Genomic DNA, 12,618 nt, shown 5'->3' with positions numbered 1-12,618 from the left:
AGAAACAAAAATTGCGAAGGTGCTTCATAATTTCTGTATTGGCGCCGATATCCATCTACCATAACGGATTGTTAGACTAACGTCTAATAGGCTTATGCACTTGTTTAAACCATCCTTATCTTCAGTGACTAAAGTATTTGTCTCAGATTTTTTTGAGAAAAAGAAACTAACAAGTGTAGGCTTGTTTCCCCCCTCAAGAGGAATCTTTTGACATTTGCCCTGACATTTATAAGCCACAAAGTAACATTTCACTCTGTTGCTCTCCAATCCCGAGGGCACCGCCCCACTGCTGGAGGTTTAGCTAAGTTCAACACCCAAGAGATATTGTAAAACACCAAATTCCAACACAGCTGCCAAGACATGGCTGAGAGAGGAGAGGTGGTGGATTTCAAAAAGACTCTCTGGAGTGACTTCAAATACTAATGTTCTATCAAACAAGACCTTCAGGACTTTGAGAAGAAAAAGGGAAAACATAATAGAAAGCAGCCGTGACATTTGCCTCACATGAGGGGGTTCTCAGCAGAACCCACCAAAGCACTATAAATTACCAACTTGTGTTTTCTGGAAAGTGCGTTTGGGGGGTTCGCTTCCTCTGAAAACCACGGGACGAGCGCAAATGAGGCTGAGAAAATTTACCACTTGGCATCGGATAATCATTTCAACGGACGATGAACAAACCGTGCCACCAGCTGGAGGACTGCAGAGGAGAGGAAAAAATGGCTGGGGAGGAAAGAAAGATGAGCGAATGCACTGAAAATAGAAGCAGCATGTGGACGTACGACTAAAATTCAATTTCGGCTGATTTGATCTTAGGTTTCTAATGGCCTTTGACCTTTTGGACTGTGCCTGTAGCAAACGGAATAACAGCAAACTGGTTCCCAGCAGTTAGAGAGAAACCACAGAGTTTGGTGTTAAGATATTAATATAATAACTTTCCAACGACATCATGAATAGATTCATAGCCAAAACTGGTTTCGAAGCTCCTTCCTGCATATGAAATACAACAGAAAACCACTTCAAAGTGCCTCTCAAACCACCTTGAGGCAAATTTCAATCTTTGCATGTCAAATAAAACACCCTTCATGTTAACCGACATAACCACGAAAGCCTCCTGAAAGACTCTCCTCGTCCGTTTCTTCCTTGCTTGTATGACTTAAAATAAATCAAATAAGTAAAGTACTATTTGAACTACAACAGGCTGACACATATGCCCAGTAAGATAACTTTTATCTAAAAGCAGTAGGAGTGCATTTCGTCTTCAATGGTTTTAAATGGCATTTAATTAAATTGCATGTTTTATGTGTATTTAGTCCATGTATTCCTTTCCCCCCTTTCTTATCATATCCATATCATTGTTACAGTATACAAATAAGACAAGTCCCCACACTGCCCTACATCCAAATCGAGGGTATCAAAAGCAGCCAGAAGGTTCAAGGTTTAGCTGCAGCCTTTGACTTTTAAAGGTAAACACAGCTGCGTGAATGAGGCAAGTGGATGAAGTCAGCTGAGTTGAGTCAGTCCCCGCCTACAGTCTATATTGGTCGGGTTTAAATACAACCTGCCATCTGAGCAATAGAAACATGTAATCTAGAGCCGCCACCAGACCAATAACACTGGAATGAAAACAAATAGACGCAGTAAGGAGAAAGAGAGGCGGGAGAAGGGAGGAGGAAAGCAAGAGGGGGGAAGAAAGTCACGTGTGTGGCTATCCAACCGGTGAGCAAAATGAGAAGGAAACTGAAAATGCCATGTCCAGCTGGTGCAACGCACTTGTTTTTGTTGTTGTAGCTGAATATCAGTGAAGCGGCGCCGAGAGATGAGCCGTCTTTACAAGGGCACCCAGCACTACGCAAGCCACAGGGAGCCACCTGTCGCTGCTGACTGAGAGCTGTTGGGCTCCCATTCAAAAACCACATCAGGCGGGAATACTACAAATGACATTGCGTGACCACAAGTTTAACACACAGGCGGAGTAGCAAGCTCACACGCAGTGTAATGCAGTAGCTGTAAATAATGGCGTGGGTAACCTGTGACGTCCAGACGTTGAAATAACAGTTATTACAGGCTAAAAAACAGTTGTTAGTCAACACAACAAAACTGGTGGAAAAAAGGGTTAAACATAGGAGTGCACAGATGAGCCAATACTGATGTTTTGTTGATGTTGACCTTTTGCACCAGAGCAGCAAAGATTCATTATGGGGAAGAAAAAGAAAAACAGACTTTAGAAATTCTCAACATTGAATGAGCACAAATTCAATCACACAATTGTGGACGGAAAAAACAAAATTCTGTTTGTGAAACTATTCCAAAAGGAATTTTTTTTTCTTTTTAGCCTGCTATAAAACTACCGCACCAGATCAATGAGAGCACTGTAGCTGTAATTGAATAAAGAACTCGCACAGCCTCATTTGAGTGAAATGTAATGAAACGTAAAAAAGATCAGAAAAGCAATAAAAAAAAAGAATCAATAAATACACACATACAAAGTGATGTCCGGGTCAAACTGCAACAACCAACACAACAACCGACGGGCAAAGCTGATGGGACTGAGACTCGGGGTATAGACAGAGGCTGACTTGAGGCTGGACTAATGTTGACACGATGGAGCCGCGAATGTTAGCAGTCTCGTGTCTGTAACTGACTGTTTGCCGGGGTGATGTTAGCTTGTGGTAGTTAAAGCGTTACTTTAACAACAGTTTGAGGGGAAAAAAAACACTGATGTGTTTTCCTGCAGGGCGTTCACATTTTAAACACATGTTGTTGGTTTCAAAATGAGCAGCCCAAAAGTAAATGTAGTTCAGTAACTATTTTATATAAATACATTGCCTAATTCAGGGGATTTGTGATATACTGATGTAAACCTATCTGCTGACATCTACGACAAACAGGCCAGTGCTAGTCAAAAAGCTATATCTCAACTGACATCTATGTACAAGCAATAAATGGGTGCATTTCAATTGTCTTGCACTGGCGCCATCAGCCTGTGGCCCTTTGCTTATGACATTATTGATTCACAAGGCTCACAAATGAGAGCAACAGCTGTCTCTGGTTAACTCCACATGCTGAGCGGCTGCTGATACGGACGCACTGGAACCATCTGTGCCAGACGCACCACAGAAAAATACCAGCGACCGTCGGCCACAGACGCTCAATAATGGGCCGGCAGTGTCCTGCAGGCAACTGTCTGCTTAGAGCCGGGGCCCTTAAATGCACTCACTCATTTGCTCGCCCATAACTGCACTTGCGGTGCTCTCGCAGACACACCTTCACTGACACCAACAGAGTATCAAGTGAAAACCTGCATCAGCAGCACCACACTCCTGCCCTTTCAGACATCTGGCACAAAACACAACATGCCAAGAAAGCCACACTTGGCATGTGTAGAATGCAGATCACATTTGAAGCTTAAAAAAGTACAGGCCAAACCACCAAGCAGCTACTACTAAATATCAGGCGCACACACACACACACACACACAGCCACTTCCAGGCTTGTGTTACTGTACTTGCAAGGCATGCATTGGCTATGCAATGTCTAACTTTTTAACTTTAAATCTGACCCTGCTGACTCTCAAAGCAATTCAAAGTACAAGTGGACACAGACGCATACGCACACCTTGCACTTCCATCCCATTGCAAACAGTGAGGAGCACTTCAGTGGGAGGTCGGCCTTGAGTCAATACGACAGAGTAAATATCCAGCGCGCAGGCTGAAAGGCAGCGGCGTGTTGTAAAGTCTCCACACAGGGTGACGCAACTGTTCAAAGGGCACAATTCAAACAGCAAGACAGGACAACACTGCGCCATCTTTACATGAGACCGCGACCTTCACTCATCTGTGAATGCATGATGCAGCTGGAGCCCATCCCAGCAAGAGGCAGGGTACACTCTGGACAGGTCTCCGGTCTATCTCAGGGCTAACACAGAGAGACAGACAACCATTCACACTCACATGCACACCTACGGTCAATTTAGAATCACCAACGAACCTAACCTGTATGTCTTTGGACAGTGGGAGGAAGCTGGAGTACCCAGAGAGAAGGAAAATATTCAGTAGATTTAGAATATCTTTTTTGTGGTTTTTTGAACTTTATGAACCAAAGTCTTTGGACTGCGTCAGGATCTTGGCACAGATTGCGGCCAAAAGTAAACCAACAACACAGTCAAAAAATCCCAATGTTTGGCTTTTACAGTACCCGGTCACCTAAATAATTAATACATGCGATCAGCAAGGGACTCAACCCTCTAAGTGTCCGTCCAGCATTTGGCAAAAAGAGCAGAAAACTCTATACCTCCAGGAAAAAAAAAAAATCAAAACAACAGCATTACTTGTGTTGGCTGTAGTTTGCTCACAGAGTTGTTTACTCCAACAAAACCTGACCCAGCAGGAGTGCTGCTGGCCCGGAGGGCACTTGGAGAGTTTCAGCAGTGAGCCTGAGCGAGGGCGTGGTAGCTGGGGTATTAGGGTTTTAGCTGACTGCTGACTGCTGTGATTTTGCGGGCAGTGTCACAACATCAACACAAGCACTTGCACACAAGCGCTCGTGATGTACTACACTGCTGTAACTTCTTTTGAAATCACTTGATTGGGGAACAATAACTGACAAAAAGAGAAAACAGGAACCGATTACCCAAACAATTAGTCACTGAGGTGAAAAGTTCGGCGCTTGCAGCAAGTTGTCCATTAAATCTTCTGTCATCATGAACTGTGATTTGAAAAAAACACTTATGCCACTTGTTTTGGCAGAAAACCGACTAACAATTAACTTTCCCTCCATCCATTTAGAGAGTAAACTGCTTATCTTGTTGGGTGGCTACAGTCTAATCCAGCATGCAGTGAGTAACAGGTGGGGTTGACCCTGGACACCCGGCCAGTTTTTCAAGGGCCAAAGGAAGGAAGGCAAGCATACACTTACCTGCTTACCTGTTCATACCTGCAGGCAAGTCACCAAACCAGTGCAGATTGGGGCAGGACATGCAAGTCCACCAAAGAAAGACCTGAGCCCTCGATGGACTCAAGCCTGTGTCCTTCATATTGTATGGTAATCTAACTTACAGCTCCACCCTGAAGGCTGCATCTTTCTCTACTACAACTTTCAACCATCATCAACAAGAACAGTCCCATAAGCAGGTTATCAACTGACAATTATAACCTGCTCCGGTGGACAACGTCCCCCATTAAGTAACTGCAAAATCTCCACTAGCCTCATCTGTTCACAGTAAGAACATTCTTTAACGTTTTTCAACTCAGTAAGTTAGTATTCTCAGTATGGGATATATATTCTTTTCCTTCGTTGAACTTACGGGGCTCTGCAGTATCTGAGTGACTCGTTTCTTCTGCTCCAAAACGTTGAAGTCTTGTCGGAGGTCGGGCGACATGTTCCTGGCCCTGATGTACTCCGGATCGTTGACGTTGACCCGGTCGAAGTAGCGCTCCTTGGTCCCTCCGCTGGGCGGTGGGGGAGTGGTCACCACCTCCTGATGGCTGTTCGCACTCATGCCTGCTTCACGTCACTCGTTTGCTCTATGGCTGCCGCTCTGACTCTCACCTGAGAAGCAGAGAGGTGGGAGTGTTAGGATAGGCGTCGTGTCATTTCAGGCAAAAGTTTATTATTTACAATGAAAGAAAAGGTGTGTTCAGATGTTTTGCAGTTTCCCCATAGTGCATGAAAGGAAGTGAGCTCAACAAAACAGCATATACAGCAATTCATATTACAGCCATTATAAAATGTGGAATGCAAATAATGGAGTAGGCAAAGCAGGTTTGCTTGTAGTAGGCAAAATGTGAAAGGAGAAATGTTCCATGTTCTTATGCTGTCTCATTGCTACCTAAACCACTACCATACAAAGCCATACACAGCCGATTTCTTATGTCACACCATCATTCTTTCAACAGATGTAATGTTCTAAGCAGCAAATGAAAACCTTCAAATCTAATAGAAAAACACCTGGCCTATGCCAATCTAATTTAGATTTCCTCAGATTTCCTCAAATCTCACACACAAAGTCCCACTGTGTTCATCAAAGTGGAAAAGAATGGCCCTGTTATTGGCAGATATAAATACCAGTATTTTCCCGACAGTAGAGTTTTGTACCATTTACATACAGCCGGGTCATACTGACAAACACAATGTACACAAAGGACAGGAGAAGTTTTGTTTGAACACCCAGGCCTTGACCGGCGAGGTGGTTTACTCCCACTGTTCATTCTCAGGTCACCTGGCATGACAACAAGCATTTTGCAGGATGCAGGAATCTCTACAGTAAAAGGAACAAATGCAACTGACCTTCTCTAGGCTTTGTTGTCAGGCCAAGGGATACGGACAGCAGAGACCAAATACTAACCTCCTTAGAGGTTAGTATTAGTCGTGATGAAAAAAATCAAATAACAGAAAACAACATCTTCCAGGAGGCCTTGCGGCCCACGTAGCTGCTGTTGTAGCAGCGAAGGATAAGCCGGTGGTGTATTAGGAAGAGGCGGGCGGGGCTTGTGGGATCGCTACCAGATGGTGTTTTAGCTTGGACAGTAGAGGAATGAGAGCAAGAAAGAGTTTAGGAAAGGGATCCCGCTGCTTTCCGCCTTCAAAAGCCCATTGGTCATCTGACAGCAGGAGGATCAACGTGTAGAGGTTACTCTGCCAGCAGTCACTCCTTCCCTTCCCTGTTAACCTGCACTGCTGTCGACTCATGGTGGGAAACAGGGGGTTGGGAGGGGTGATGCGAGTTTGACATATGCTGCTAAGCTACTCAGTCGGGTCAAATGCCACTTAAAAAGATGGTGGAGATTAGGAGATAGACACAGAGCTCAGTGAATAGAGGAGTCTCACTTAGACCAAACAAAGCTAAAAGGAATCCTCATGGAAGAGCGTGGCCTTAAGACGCTTTTGTGTTTTTCCTCATGACCACACATCTCCACTGTGTTGAGGTTTGAATTTTAGTTTCGCTAATGTACTCAACACAAATATACACTACCCTAGTGAAGAATGACCAATGGCTCATTAATTAAAGCTTTCTTATTGATTGCCCATTTCATAGTGGAACAGGATTAATGTTCTCCAGTGGAATATCTCAACAGGTGTCTTTGCTTTTCAATTGATTTAAATGAAACCACTAATGTCTCTCCTATGGGCAGTCATGTGTTCAGCACCCAGCTCGATGCCGCTCTAATGGTAGAATTTGATCTCATAAGCCTCCTTGCCAACCCTTAGAAGATATGAGATAAACATCTTTATAGTGGGATAAAAACAGCACTATATACTAAAATGCTCTATAAAACAACCAGCATTTCCTACCTGTTATAATCTCTAAAATCCATTGAGAACACAGGAAACCTCTCACTCGCTCTACCTGATCCCTCCACTAAAGCTGTGATTTATACCACAGAAACGAATGAAAGCCGCCAAAAAATCCTCTGTAATTGAAGGCAGCTGGATAGTGCAGAGTTATGTAACGTGATAGTGAATGCATCCTCCTGCCTGCACTGTTCTGCTACCTGAGAGGTTGTCCACAGAACAAACTGGGATACGACAAGAAAATGATGAGTTTGTAATGAGGGCGCGGTTGTGAACGGTTGTCTTCTGTTTTCCCTAAGTTTACCATGTGCCAACAAATTAAAAAGTATATTAAGAGTGAACAGAACATACATCTAAGAAGGAGCGATTGACAGTCGAAGCTCATGCCTGAAATTTGCTGAATGAGCGGAATCCTGCAGCTGTAGCCCGACCAAAATAAAGTTACTCCCCCGCAAACACACACACACACTAGCTCACACACATCAGCGCACCATCCCATCCCTGCTCTGTCACAACTCCAGCCGTCCACAGCATGAACTTCCACCCGCCCAACCCACCCCCCCCACCTCCCTCTGTCTCTGTCAATAGATTATTGTCCTCGTCCCGAACCATCTCAGTGTGGTCACATCCAGAGAGATCGACGGTTTGGGAGGGTGAGGAGGGGGGAGCGTTGGTTTGTGTGTGCATTTGATAGAGTCCACAATTAATCTGAGTAAGAATGAAAACTGATCCTCACAGTCCAAATTCAGATTTCATGCTTCATGGCAGATACTCACACTTTTTGAATGAAACCCACTGAAGCTGCCGAACAATGCCAGTTTAGACCGAGTTTAGTTTAGTGACTGACTGCAGAGCACCACAGTGGAGGACACTGCTGTATTGTAATTGATTTGAGCGCCGCAAATGTGCGGCTGACAGTCGAGGCAGGCTGTGTTTACTGAAGGGCGCTAGACTCCGACCGCAGCCTAAGGCAAGGTGACCGCAACCCCTCACCCCGCGACCTCTGGCGACCCTTCTCTCTGAGCCGTGTTCATCGCCACCAACACACACAAGATGTCTTCATCTGTGGGGGAGCTGTCCGTGAAAACTTTCTAATAAACAGTTATTTAAAGGCCACCAGTAAAACCAATAAACCTATAAACGGGAGACAGCTCAATGTGTTTTTTGTTAGTTGTTACATGATAAATGGGGTTGGTCAAAGACCTGTAACCTCCATTTAGCCTGCCGTTAATCATAAGGTAAAAATGTGAATATATCCATAGTGACAATATGAAAGACACTGCAAGGTTTTTATTTTATTTTAGGTTACTGTTTATAATGGCCAAGGGTAAAAGCATAACTGCAAAAATAAATAAAAAATAAATATTTAGGAGGAAAAACTAGGGGTGCAACAGTATGTGCATTTGTCCTGAGCTGTTTGGCACAGCCTGCAAGCTACACAATAACTGGAGAAATATCTTATTTCCTAATTTCTATGAAATGTCAAAAACGTATTCCAATTAATGAAGCTGAATGTGTTGTCTAGCAGCAATTCTTTACAATTAAACAATAATATCCGCAAAATATCTGCCATTTTTTAATGGAAAGCAACAACTATAACATCTTACTAAGTCCTCCAATTTATTTTCTGTTAATTGATGCTACATTTAAGCTCCAGGCACAACAAAAAAGATTTAAGATATAATCTGTACCAACAAGTAGTGATTATCTTGCATTTCAGTTTTGGTGTAACAGAGCATATTATGTCATTTTAAATTAAAAGAGAATGGAAGACACGTGTGCTGCATATTTGAATTGAACCAAAAATATGAAACGCCCCTGATGCATGACTGCTTTCCAGGCTCTTTCACTTTCATTTGACAGGTCCATTTTTATTCTCTACCGTGGGATCTTACTGTGTAGTATCTCTAAGACGGTGCGCTGACCCATAATGCCTCAGTACTCCTCTGACATTTGGAGCTGGATAGCCAGATAAGAACCTGTGGCTCAGACGGAGCACCACTCTCCATCCTCATCTGCTGACAGCCGGCTAATCTGGAAACCTACACATGTATCTGCTGCTGCATTTCTCTGTCTTCTATTCACCTCTCTCTCTCTCTGCTCATTGTTCTCTCTCTTCACCTTTTATTTACTACTTACAAACTTAACGGAAAGATACAAATGAGAATCAAACTCCACCCACTCCACTCACACACACCTCATATCTATATCTTGCCTCGGGGAAGCTTCAAAGCCAGCCTGCCTGTGTCTCTGCCACCCCCTAAAAATAGACAAACAGCCTTTTGGGTTGTGTTACAACCCCGATGGCAACAATGCCAGGAAAGAATCTGTACGGTGGCTAATTATATCCACACACACTGTAAAAGTCACAGAGAGCACACGCGGTGACCTGTAGTGTTTCTGCACGCACACACACACAAACACAAATAGAGGCGTTGGTGTATGTCCCTGCATGACAGATCCAGCAGTGAAACCAAAGCGTGTGTGAGCCAAACACTCAGCAGCTTACATGATCCACCACAAGCTTTACTATGAGATGAGGAAAGCTCTCCCACCAGCGAGCCCACCAGAGCGCGAGGTAGTCAGCGCTTTCTCTGGCGGGGTACGGGCTGTTTTGGAGCAGGTCTGTGTGCAGGTTGCGACACAGATTCGTCTTCTTTCACAGGCATTCCTTCCTTTTAATGCACGGATATATACAAGCCTTGTGGCTGCAGTGAGTCTCTGCTCTTTTACACATTAGAGGGAATAACCACAGCTAATCTGGAGCTCACACTCGCTGCACTCATACTGCCAAGCGTGTTTACAGAGCAGGAGTGTGTGTTTCTGCGCGCGTACCCAGGCTGCCACACTGACATGGAATTCCCCTAAAACTACCAATCACTTTTAGGGATAGTAATCTTCAGAGTCATGCTCCTTCAGCTTCTGGTGGGAACACACACACTTTCTGGAAACGAATGGGATAAACGGGCTTCCTAAATGGACACACACGGTTCGAATGACCGAATTTCAAATGCCCAACCATTGTGTACAGATGCAAGAAACCATCACATAAACATGTAACCCAACCAACCTTGTGTCTCCTGCTTGGTCAGTGAATGGGAGAGAACAGGCAGTAGTAGTAGGCAGCAGAGGCAAAACACATGTCTCTGTTTTCCGCTGCTGCTCGCCGCCTTGCGTTTAAATTCCAACAGAGAGAAGCCAGGAGAGACGAGAGAAAGAGAAAGAGCGGGATGGGAACGACGGTCAGAAAACCAGTCTGTCCACTTGCAGATTTTCCATATAGATGCTCTGCGGTTGAGCTGCCAGCACACTGCAGATTCTCCCGGACTGCTGTGGACTGCGCTCCTCGGCCGTCCCGGCGTTCGCGCAAGAGAGAGAAGTATCAACAGCTGTGAGTGTGTGTGTGTGAGGATATACGTCTCTGTGTCTCTGAGTCTGTGTGTGTGTGTGTGTGTGTCCTCTGCGAATGTTTGTGTGGAAAGAAGCTAAAGAGACCACGTGACGCTGCCTTAATCCCCCGCCCACTGGCTGGAGGTACACACACACACACATATACACACACACAGATTCAGGCAAACACACACAGGCTGCTAGACCAATCAGAGCTCAGGCTCACATATAATCACCCCTCCTCCTCTCTTGCATGCTCTCTCTCTCCCTCTCTGTCTAGTCCTTTTCTTTGATCCATTCACTTTCTGGTCTATCCCCTACATTCCACAATCGTCTCTCTCTCCCCTCTCTCTGTCTTTCTCCCTCTTTATGTCTCTCGTTCACACCCCCTGCTACCCCGCCACCCCCTCTGGGCGACTGTACTAAAGGTCAGTGTTTATGAGTTTGGCTGGCAGCAGTGTAACGACAGCCGCGCAACCTGCTGCAGCAGAAACTGCATGGCCTTTACTGCTCCTTCTGCCCCACTGAGTCAATGTGATCTGATGAACAGATAACGTAAAATACAAATGCAAAAAGGAAAAGAGTGGAAAGCAAGGTTTTTAGACTGAAGTGCCATGATTTATCACGTCAGAAGTCAGAGTCAGCCACAAAAAAGCTGTCTGCTATTCAGTCTCTTGCTTGAAGCAAATTCTATACATTTTTCCGGCTGATATTTCTGTTCAGAGCCACCTCTGCTGCTGACTTACACATTGCTTTACTATAGTCCCACATTCCTCAAAGCCAGTCGACTCCACAACCACTCAATGCATGTTGTTGTTCACTCCAGACTGAGACCTGGTACACATTAATAAAATGATAAAATGTCAGATCTCCTGCCAGTTTTTTTGTCTTGCATAATCTCCTGCTTTACCGTTGGCCCGTCATTTAGAGCGGGCAGAGCAGTGAGCTAAAAATTATCCACACTACAAATATGAAGTGTGAGGTGTAGGTAAACAGTTATTTACCAATAAGAAATATTTTATGATAGCAATAAATATAAATGTATGCACATCACATTAAAATATTCAAACCGGTTGTTGTTGATGCCATGTTATGACATTAGGAAAAACTTTAAAAAAGTGGATTTTTAACCAAGTTTTGTTTAAATTATTTACAGAATTCCATAACTTGTAAACATACTGTCACAGTACCATTGACAACAATGTAAACTAGAAGCAGTGAATTATAACTACTGGCCTGCCAAGTGGACTTTAAGGATTAGTTTTGCTACATTTTTTCTTCTTTGACAGTAAGTATAGTGGTTAATATTTTAGCTACTTACATTAGAACAGCAACTAGAGAACGGTTTAAATAACCATTAGGACCCACCTTCCTAATATTGTGTAGGTCTCCCTTGTGCCTCCAAAACAGTTCTGACTCATTAGAGAATGGACATGGGCCTTCACTTGGATTTTTAAAAATCTAGCACAGGTACGCCTGCTCTCTTATTTCAAAATTGCACTTGTATGAAGAACTGAAGTGCAAGGCTGTTTTAAAAGAGGGCAAGGATTTTGCCAATGACAAAACAATCAGTTAGCCTCTCATTCTCAGTGGAGGCAAAACCTGTTTCATTTACATTTAAGTTGGCAGCATGCATGTATTTTATATATCTTATAAATACAATATTAATATGCCATTACTTCACTGACTACTGATATTCTTATCAGTCATGTTTTGGCTAATGTAACAGTAAATGTAAAAAATAATGAACGTAAATTAAAATACAAGTTCTGGGACGTTTTAATATAGAGACGACTTTCTCTCTACATGTTGAGCCATCAAAGCAGAACATAAGGTAACACTGCAAAATATAAAGCACAATCCAATGGGGAGGAAGCTGAGCAACCAGAGAAACAGAAACCAAACATCTTCACGTAATGGTTGGATGTGGTCCAATTC

The 12,618-nt window shown here is 43.8% G+C and overlaps 1 protein-coding gene across 7 annotated transcripts in view; it reads right to left on the bottom strand.

The window, feature by feature from the left end:
* Positions 1-12,618, bottom strand: part of add3a (adducin 3 (gamma) a) — a 99,626-nt gene that overhangs the window by 31,493 nt on the left and 55,515 nt on the right. For 5 of the 7 annotated variants that reach the window (XM_084561425.1, XM_084561419.1, XM_084561422.1 and 2 more), the window contains one exon: positions 5,303-5,547. In XM_084561425.1, the coding sequence (XP_084417551.1) occupies positions 5,303-5,497 (195 nt within the window). In that variant the 5' untranslated portion in view covers positions 5,498-5,547. Of the gene's footprint in view, positions 1-5,302; positions 5,961-10,360; positions 10,719-12,618 lie in introns of those variants that run through there. The other 2 variants (XM_084561421.1, XM_084561424.1) reach the window with 2 other exon arrangements.

Source organism: Chelon labrosus (genome assembly GCF_963514085.1).
Source record: "Chelon labrosus genome assembly, chromosome: 2".
In the NCBI taxonomy this organism is placed as follows: Eukaryota; Metazoa; Chordata; class Actinopteri; order Mugiliformes; family Mugilidae; genus Chelon; species Chelon labrosus.
This window is presented reverse-complemented; position numbering and strand designations above follow the sequence as displayed.